Source organism: Aphelocoma coerulescens, chromosome 3 (assembly GCF_041296385.1).
Source record: "Aphelocoma coerulescens isolate FSJ_1873_10779 chromosome 3, UR_Acoe_1.0, whole genome shotgun sequence".
NCBI lineage: Eukaryota > Metazoa > Chordata > Aves > Passeriformes > Corvidae > Aphelocoma > Aphelocoma coerulescens.
In genome coordinates, this window is record NC_091016.1 from 123,059,707 (window position 1) to 123,069,798 (window position 10,092).

Genomic DNA, 10,092 nt, shown 5'->3' on the forward strand with positions numbered 1-10,092 from the left:
ATGGCTGCGCTGCTCAGCACATTCCCCTGGCCGGAGCGGCTGGAGGGGGACGCGGGCGAGGGGCTGTCCCCAGGGCCACCCCCCCGAGCCTCGCAGGGCGAGAAGGGCTCCGAGAGCCGCATCCGCCGGCCCATGAACGCGTTCATGGTGTGGGCGAAGGACGAGAGGAAGCGGCTGGCGGTGCAGAACCCCGACCTGCACAACGCGGAGCTCAGCAAGATGCTCGGTGAGGAGCGCGGCGGGCGCGGGCTTGGGGGGCGAGGAGCGGCGGGAGGTCGGGGACTCACCCGAGCATCCCCTGGGGTGCAAACCCTGCCCGGATCCGGTGCCCCGGGGTGAGCACCCACCCAGCCAGGTGTAAATCCTGTCGGGATTCAGTGCCCTGGGGCACCCACCGGAGATCCCTGCGGGTGCAAACCTTGTCCGGGTCCGGTACCCCTGAGTCCACCGGGACATTCCCGGGGGTACAAATCCTGCCCGGATCCAGTGCCCCGGGGGAGGCACCCACCCGGGCATCCCATGGGATGCACACCCTGCTCGGATCCAGCGCTCCGGGCTTGGTCCGCAGGCACCCACCTGCGGTCCCTGGAGTGAAAACCCCGTCCGGATTCAGTGCATTGGCGTGGGGATCCACGCACAACCCCGGGGTGCAAATCCCGTTCGGATCCAGTGTCCCGGGCTGGCACCCGGGGTGCAAATCCCATCCAGATCCTTCCCCCGGATTGGGAACCCCAGCACCACCGGCCATCCCTGGGGGTGCCAACCCTGCCCAGATGGGGACCCCGTCTGGCACGCAGCAGGAGGACACCCCTACACCTACCTGGCCGTTTTGGGGATGCAAAGTCAGCCCGGGTGCAGCACCCTGGGGCTGCAAAGCCTGGTGGAATCCCACACCCCAGGAGCAGCACCCGTGCACCCACCCCATCACCCACGGGGTGCTCATCCCAGAACTGTCCCACATTCCAGGTGTGCAGTCACCCTTCAGGGTGTCCTGATGGTGTCCTGCATCCCAGGGGACAGGCACCCTGCCGCCTCTCTGCTGCAAACCCTGAGGGTGCTGCCTCGCTGTGCAGGGAGGGACCCCAAATTTCCCTGGCCTGTTCTTGCTGCCCCACTTTGTCCCAGTATTGCGTGGCTGGGGTGTGTGTGTTCAGCTATTGCTTTTGGGGGATCACAACCCATTTCGCACACACATTTGTTTCCCATTCCCCATCCACTATTTCTCCCTTTCTCCCAATCCCCATTTTGATGTGAAACCAAGAAGGCAAACCAAAATTATTGGCCCAAAAAGGCTGAGAAAGAGCTGCCCGAATTGCAACACAGCTTTGCTGCCCAACCTCTTATCCAAAGTTTGTGTTTCCCTGGACAGTTCTGCGGTGTTTTCTTTGGTGGTTTGGGTTTTCTCCTTGCTGCTTTGCCGTGCAGCATCTCAGCTTATTAGTGTTATTTCTGCTGTCTCAGGCCATGGGAAGGCATCAAAGGCTTTGATCTGTATCCTCATTTCTCCCTCTTACCCTGAGGAGCAGCCTGGGACAGCTTCACTGTGGGATAAACCCCCCCTCCCCCTGCCCAGTGCTGCTTCTCTGTCCTGTGTCTTGGGGACATTTTATCTCAAACAGGGAGGAGAGAGGTCACAGAATTACAGAATCATGGAATGGTTTGGGTTGGAAGGGACCTTAAAGACCATCTAATCCATCCCCCTGCCATGGGCAGGGACACCTTTCACCATCCAGACCAGCTGTCACAGTGCCCAGGTCTCCTCGTGCCTTGGTGCAAGTCCTGGCAGGGCACAGGCTGGGACACCTTAAAGGACACCTCGTCCTGACTCCCTGCTCAGCCAGGCACGGCCTTGGCTGTCCCTGCTCCACAGCCCAGCTCTCTGTCCCAGCCTATGGAGCTGGGAATGTTCATCTGCCTGGATTTATTCACTAACCCCGAGCCCGCCTTGTGTGGGGACTGGGGATGAAGGGAGTCGGAGACCCCACAGCAGCCTCAATTCCCCCCTTCTTCTCCCACCCGCTGCCACCTCGTCCTCCTGCAGGGTTTTTGGGATGTGTGTCCGCCGCGTGTGCGGAGGAGCTGGGATATCGGGAGCCCTTGGGAGGAGGCTGTGGGTGCTAAGGGAGTGTGTCCTCCGTTTCAGGGAAGTCCTGGAAGGCGCTGAGCCTGTCGCAGAAGCGTCCCTACGTGGAGGAGGCCGAGCGGCTGCGGGTGAAGCACATGCAAGATTATCCCAACTACAAGTACCGGCCCCGGCGGAAGAAGCAGGTCAAGCGCATCGGGAAGCGGGTGGACCCCGGCTTTCTGCTGGGCAGCCTGACACGGGACCAGAACTCTGTGCCGGAAAAGCGGACCTGCGGCCGGGCTGGGGGGGACAAAGAGGGCCCGGGTGAGTACCCCCCCCGCCCGGGGCTGCCGGCTGTGCGGGGGTACCGGGAGGCTCCGGGCAGCGGCGGCAGCAGCACCAGCGTGGACACCTACCCCTACGGGCTGCCCACGCCGCCAGAGATGTCCCCGCTGGACGCCATAGACCCCGAGCAGAGCTTCTTCTCCTCGCCCTGCCCCGAGGAGCATCACCGCTCCCACCTCGCCGGTGCCACCTTCTCCCCGGAGTACGCGGGCGGCTCCCTCCCGTGCGGCCACCACCCGCTCAGCCCCATGCCACAGCCGGCCACCTGCATGATCCCCCCGGCCTCCAGCTGCCCTCCCCTTCCTCCTCCTCCTCCTCCCAGCTACTACACACCCGCCTTCCCCTCCCTGCCCCCTCCCAGCCTCCATGCCCACCTGGGCCAGCTCTCCCCGCCGCCCGACCACCACGGCTTCGACACCTTGGACCAGCTGAGCCAAGCGGAGCTGCTGGGGGAGATGGACCGCAATGAGTTTGACCAGTATCTCAACAACCCTGGCCACGGCGACCACCACAGCGGGGCCTTGGCCAACGGGCAAGGCCCGGCGTCCGGCAGCTCCCACAGCTCCGAGAACAGCCTCATCTCCGTCCTGGCCGATGCCACGGCCACCTACTACAATAACTACAGCGTCTCTTAGGAGCCCAGCCGGGGCCGCCTGGACCGGCCGAGGAAGGACCCGACACTGTTCTGAGGCGTTGCTCCCTGGGGACATCGCCCGCGGCCCCTCAGGGTGACCGAGTCCGAACCGCAGGGCCCTGGAGTCTCCTCGGTGTTGTAGGTAAAGGATTTGGGTTGTTGGCTCACCACCGTGCAAAGCCTGGAGTGCTCTGCTCCGACCGGGGCCGGGGGGCACTTCCCGATGCCAAAGCCCTTTGGCCAAGTCCCTCTTCCAAAGCAGGGATGCTCCTGGGAGTGCAGGAAGGCTGTCCCTCATACTGGGGCATTCCCAGCCCTGCTTTGGAGTCAGGAGTGCGGCAGCACCCCACAAATGTGAGGTCTGAAAGGCAGGGGTGGCAGAAGGGAAGATTTTGTTGAAGGTCTGTGAGCTGTTTTTGGGTTCTGGTGGCGGCGTTGCTGCAGCCACCCTGACCTGCCTGACTGCTCCAACAGGGATTAACCCCCCCCCCATCTCCTGCCCTGGAGCATGGATTGGGGGCTTCATCCCTCAAGAAACCCCGGAGGGGATGGGACACCAGCCAGGAGAGGGGCAGCCAGCCCCGAGGGTGCTGAACCTGTTCTGGAGAGGGGCAAGATCAGGGCTGGGAAAGGCAGGATCCGGCCGGCATCCACCCCTGGGAGCAGGTCCTGGGATGAACATTTGGCCAAGAGGTGATGATGTAGCAGACACTTTTTTTATCAAACATCCTTTGAAGGGGAAGGCTCCGTGTTTGGAGCCACAGTGCCCAATGCCTCTCCTAACTCTGGCGTTTTATTGCTTGTAATAAAGCTGTACATTGATTTATTCCTTCCATTATTCCCCCACCCCCCTCGGATTTTGTATTGCTCGAGTTCTCTTCCTTTCCATAAAGATGAAGCTTTATTTTAAATCAGTTATATGACATGATTAATCTTAGTGTTTACTGTATGGCACTTGGTAATGATTAGTTAGTAACGTGGTTATGATTTCCTGGTTTTAGTCCCCAAAATGTATTAATAATAATTGCAAAGAATACTTAAAAAATAAAACAACCCAAAAGTTCACTGATTTTTAAGCTAGACATTCCATCTCTTTTGTGTGACTCTATGCATTTTGAATGAGTGTAGATACAAGTTTGCATAAAATATTTAATTTAAATAAATATGTTTTTATATGATGATCGTTCGATGATTTAAATTGCTGTCGCTATTGACAACAGTTTTCAAAACAGAAACATTTCCCGTTCAAGTGCTATTTTTTTATATTTTTGTTGCCGTTGTCATTTTGGTATTTTCAGCCAAATTTTTCTACTTCCATTTTTTATAAATAAAACAAAGATCTGTGGTTATCTTTGCGAATTGTGGATTGCTTTCTAACAAACCAACTTGGGGCATGAGGAGTGCCTACCCTCGCTTTCCATGGAGTGTCTCGGGGTTCAGGTCACTGCTGGCCTTGATTCTGCCTTTGCCATCTCTCAGATACGATCTTTTTAATCCTGTTTCCATATCACAGTGAAGTCAAGAGCTTTGCCTGTGCTGTCTTGGTGAGCGTAGAGGATGTTGCCAATTTATGGAGCGAGTGCCAGTGCCTGGAGCGTGGGTTTTAGTCACATTTAGGGCTCTCTTTTCTTTCCCAGTTTGGGCTGATTCGTCTTTAAAGGTGCTCCACGGTGTGAGGACCTTAAAAAGGGTCCTTGTTTCAGGTGCAGATCAAGGCAATGAGGCCTCAGAAATGTGTGGGGGCCAAATTTGGGGAGCCACGTGAAGGTGATGTTGAGTGATGGTCTTCAGGCCTGGCCAGCAAAGAGAAAAGCTTAATCCATGTTGTTGTCCGTGGAAAAACATCACAGCCTTGTCTTGCCAGACATTAAATCAGGCTGTGTCCCTGCTGTCCTTGAGGTTAAGCTGTGCACAGAGAATCCCAGAGTTCTTAGGGCTGGAAGGGAGCTCTGGAGATCCAAGGCAGGGTGAACGCTCCCCAAAGCAGTGTCCTCCCAGGCTGGGCCCTTCCTGCTTGGCCTCAAAAAGTGGAGGAGCACTTTTCCTAGTGCCCTTTGTGATGCCACCTCTGTGTGGTGGCTGGGAGGGGTCTCCAGAGGTCATCCAATCCAACCCAGTCCTGTCCCTCTGGATGCCCTGTCTCCCATAAATGACATCTCTGATCCATGGAGCCCATGGATCCCAGAAGGTGGAGGCTGTGTGAGTATCTGGGGAGGCATCAACATGTCCCTCTCCTGTTGTCCTTCATGTCCCACTTTTATCCCCTGGATTCAGCTCTCCCATCTTGCCTCTTCCTTCTTCCATCTCTCAGGCATCCAAACTCACCCTTGGCCTTTCGTTTGTAGGGGGAAAGGAATGGATACCTTTGGGTGTCCTGCCAGCCCCAGGTACTGTGGTGGCTCCCTGACTGGGGTGGCTCAGCCCAAATGTGACTCTTCCAAGAGGATTTTGGAGCTGGAGGGAGGGAGGTGCCAGGATCCTGTTTGGCCTCTCTGCCCAGCACCATTGACTCACATGGGACCATGCCGGGGCAGGAGTGGGGCTGGAAAAGTCCTGCTTTTCCCTTCTCCATCTCTCCCTGCAATCCCTGGGGTGGCCCAGGCCCGAGAGGCAGCTGAGAACAGTGAAACTGCCTTGGGGAGGAGGCTCAGCAGTCCCAGCCCCCTCCCAAAAATCACCTCTGGGTATTGCCACCAGCCTGGTTTGGGCTGTCACATTCTTACCCTATAGGACCCGTTCTTCAGGACATTGGCTGCTCCTACTGGTCCTTCTCCTTATTCCCATGCCCCAAGCAGCGACGGGATCAACTGCACCACCCCATGAGCCTTTTCCCTCCTTGCTTTCATCCTGTGCAGGGTTAGTGGAAGCAAACCCCCCTCCAAGAGCTCCCAGCAGCTCCCAGAGTCTGATTTCCCCAGGAAAAGGGGTTTCTCCGTGCACCCCATCCCCAAGGAGCCCGTCGGGCTGGGACAAACGGAGAGCCCCGCCAGCCAAGCCTGTCCCCACTTGTTCAACCCGGAGCCACGTGAGGAGAGGTGGGAGCTTGTCCCTGTGCTCTCTGCACGCCAGGAACAGCTACAGGCCCCAACCGGGAGCCAGGGCCCCCCGAGGGCGTTGGGAGCCTCAGCCAAGGCGAGGTGCGGCTCCCTGGGAGCCACGGCCGGATCCGGGCACACGCCCAGCGCCGGGAGCAGCCGGCTTCAGGACACTGCAGCCGAGATGAGATTCAGGAGCAAAACCATCCGCTCCTTCTCTGGTGGGATGGAAAATGTGATGCTATGGGTCAACCCCCGCCCCACAGCAATTTTTTGGGATGCAGGGCATTGCTGCAGGGAGCAGGTGGAAAATAAGAGACTGGCAGAGGTGGGAAGGAGTGGTTTTGCTTGGAAGGTGGACATCCATGTGGAAGAACGCTGGCCACGGTGGTTTATGGATGTTGGGGGATCTCCACCCCAAGCAAGACTCGTTCTGCATCAGTCTTGGGCATGTTTCTCCTCCCTCCCCATCCCAAATCCAGGAGCCCATGGCTGTCTCAGTGCAGGCTGAGGAGTCTTGTGGCTTGTGGCCTGCTGTCCCCAGCCTGGGAACCAACAGGAAAATCAAATCAGGGCTGCAGGAAGGGATAAAACGGCCTCACACCACATTTGGGCTCCTGCTTGGGGGTGCCAGCTTGGGCCAGGACAGGGGTATCTCCTTGCCAGGAGGTGACCAGGGGTGAGCCCTCTGCCCCCAGTGTCTGGTAGCCTTGGCCAGTCCTTGGCCCCCTTGGCTGTGCAGGTCACGCTGCCGGGCATCAGGAGCAGGGATGAGGTCACCTTCCCGGATAGCTGGGATTTGGGCTGGCCAGGAGCTGCCGTGTGTGTCATGCCCTGGGCAATTTCCTTTGCATCCCTTAAGCAGGTGGTGACTTCTCTCTGTCCTCGCTCTGCTTGTCCCAGTGCCACTGGGCAGGGGTGGGCGCTGGTGACAAACAGCCACGTGGATGTTCCATGCCTCAGTTTCCCTGTCTGTAAAACAGAGATAATTCTTCCTTCCCTCACGCCCTTTTTCTGACCAGCTCTGAGACATGATCTGTCTCTTCCCGAGAGTTTGAACAGGATCAAGTGCTTGTGCTGCCTTTGGCACAAGGGGTCCCTGCCCCATGCGAGGGATCTGGATCCTGCTACAAAATCAGCAGGGAGACGGCACTTTTCCCTGATTTTTCAAAGCAGAACCAGGTGAGGGAAGTAGAGGTAGAGACGGGAGCGAAGTGACTGGACTGAGCTCACCCTGCAAATCAGTGACAGAGCTTAGAGAGACCCTCAGCACGGCCAACTCCCCCAAATCCTAAACCCCCTTTTCCCCCCTTTTTGCTCACCTTCTCCCTCCATCCCCTTTTTTCCCCCACCCCACCCTGAGTCCCAACCCTGCTGCACCCCACAGCAGGGAGGGCAGGATCAGGCCCTCCCTCCCATCTCTCCAGAAGAGGGAATGAGACAAGCTGCTGAGTGGTTTCCTGCCCGGCACTGCCAGTGGGAGCTGCTTGGGGTGCCGGGAGCAGGGGAGGATGTATCCGGAGCTGAGTGTTTCCTGGCAGATAAGGCCAACCCCTCCTGCCGGATGTTATGAGTCCAGGTCCTACCTCCACGTTTCAAGAGAAGGGGCCGAGGAAAGGCTTGGATGTTTATGGCAAGGAAAAATAACTTCTCCCTCTGTGTACAATCCTCTGGCTCCCCCAGGGCTACGTGAGGGAGGGTAAATGCTGGGAATAGGAAAACAGGGGCGAGGAGGGTGATGGGGGACGAGGAGGGCTGTGGGCAGGCTGGGGTCTCTCCCTGCCTGCTGGGGCTGCATGGGAATGTGCCAAGGCAAAGGCAGGATGGATCTGGGGAGAAGAGCCTGCTGCTGGATAGTGCAGGCTCAGCACTGTGGGATCAGGCTCAGCAGCAATCCAGGGCCAAACCCAGCAGTCACCTCTGGTGCCCACCTGGAGCAGATCCAGCCCCGGATTAGCATTTCTCCTCATCCTTCACATGAGCCCCTTCAAGGCCAGAGCCAAGGCCAACCATGGCAGCCCCCACAGCTGGAGATCCAGGGTTATCCTGCCCACCTCTGTCATCCAGGGAATCAGATGCTGGCAGAGGGAGGATGCTGGCAGAGTTGGGTCTGGTGGCCCGGCTGGCTGAGGAGGAGGGGGAGGTTGTGCAGTGGGTATGGAGGGAATGAGGAAAACAGGGATTTTCTCCATATTTTTTGCAACAAATAAGTAGAATCCAGTGCTGGCCAGTCTCCTTTTGGAATGTAGCTGTGCTCTCCTAACACTCTTCTGGGAACATCCCCAAGGCTCAAGCCAGAACCTGTGCACTGCCTGAGGGCTGGTACATGTCCAGGGCCACCTCTGGATGATGGAAGGAACATGGAGAGACCTGCACTAGGCTTAGACTGGTCAAGCAATTAGGACAGAGAAGACCCCCAGCCCTCAAGCGTTGCCATTCCCACTGAAATTATCCCAGATCCCAGCACAGCCGTGCCCAGGCCACAAGTCCTGCCCCAGGACAGGGGCAGTGAGGACATTCCCAGAGAGGGTTTGGATGTGGTCACCTGGTTTGGATGTGTCCAGACATTGAACAGCTTTTGATGGAGAGTTTTGTCTTCAGCATCAATAAGGAGAAATCTGAAAACAGACAAAATCTGGCAATCTCCTGTCCAGGGTGGTTAACGAGAGCTGAGCTGCCTCTCACTCCCATTTCAGTCCAAAAGAGGCTGCTGGAGGTCCCATTCCCCACCCAGTGGGAGGACTGGAGGACGACCTGAGCAGAAATGAGAGAGGGAAAAGCCCTGTTCTTCCTCCTTAGCCAAGCTCAAGGAGCCCATGAGGGTTCCCACTGACAGCTGAAGGGCATCCAGGGAGCGCTGCTGCATTCAGGGAAAAGTTTTGGGATAAGAAGCTTCGTGCTGGAGCCCTGACCTGTGCCCTCCTCCAGTGTCTCCCAGCCCTCTTCCCTCAGCACCCGGAATTCCCCCGTGTCCCATCCAGCCAGGACACCGCACCCGCCTCGGCCAGCCCAAGATGTTGTTCTTTCCCTTTGATTTCCAGGAGCTCCCACTTGGCCCCCAGAGCTCCACGGCAAACAAAACATCAGAAGCCCAGGCTTGGCGGTGCAGGAAGGAAACCGGCTCATGCGGGGCTGAGTCACGATCCCGCTGCTCCCTCCCGGCATCCCAGGGAGCAGGATCAGGTATCAAGGGATGCCAAGCCCCACCGACCCCTGACCAGCTGGGGCACCAAAAATCCTTGTACACCACCACCACCCCGTGTTATTTGTTTTGATAAACAAAACACGGCTCGTGGGCTTTTTTCATGAAGTTGGAGTGGGAAAGGCTGGATTTGCTTCCCTGGTGAGGGAAGAGTCTCCACGCTGCCCGTTTGGGCCTCAGCCAAAATTCAGGGAGGATGCCAAAAACCTGAGGTTTAAAAGAGGCTCCTCAGCACCCCTGACCTGGCACCAGCTGTTTGATTTCCTCCTTTGAGGGCAAACTTGGTTGTCTTGAGCATCACATGGTTGTGATTGTCACCTCTCAGATATATTCCCAACTCTCCCCCTCATATTTACTGGAGATAAAAAATATACACACATACACATTTATTTTATATATATATATATATATATATATATATAAGATGGGTATTCCCAACTCTACCCCTCTCATTTACTGGAGATACCAAATATACATATAAAAATAAAAATAAAAATAAAAATAAAAATAAAAATAAAAATAAAAATAAAAATAAAAATAAAAACAAAAATGTAAATATAAATTTAAATGTAAATATAAATATAAATATAAATATAAATATAAATATTAGTACAAATAAATATATATAAATATACACATACAGGAAATATGACATACACGTATATGTATGTATAAGGGATCCTTATATATAGATAAGAAAAATGGGTTCAAACTTTTTAGCAAGGCCTGCCATGATAAGATAAAGTGTAATTGTTTTAAACTAAAAGAGGGTAGATTTAGATTAAATAGAAGGAAAAAACCTGATTTAGTG

The 10,092-nt window shown here is 55.8% G+C and overlaps 1 protein-coding gene across 1 annotated transcript; it reads left to right on the top strand.

Moving 5' to 3' along the window:
- SOX7 (SRY-box transcription factor 7) lies at positions 1–4,383 on the top strand. The gene is made up of 2 exons (XM_069011849.1): positions 1–226; positions 2,144–4,383. Exons 1-2 carry the CDS (start codon positions 1–3, stop codon positions 3,043–3,045), a joined length of 1,128 nt encoding a protein of 375 aa, XP_068867950.1. The 3' UTR covers positions 3,046–4,383.
- The last annotated feature ends 5,709 nt before the right edge of the window (positions 4,384–10,092 follow it).

Excerpts from the sequence above, each read along its gene's own strand:
- SOX7 (XM_069011849.1), top strand. The coding sequence starts at position 1 with ATGGCTGCGCTGCTCAGCACATTCCCCTGGCCGGAGCGGCTGGAGGGG. Across the intron at positions 227-2,143 it reads GGAGCTCAGCAAGATGCTCG|GGAAGTCCTGGAAGGCGCTG; the intron begins GTGAGGAGCGCG and ends CCTCCGTTTCAG.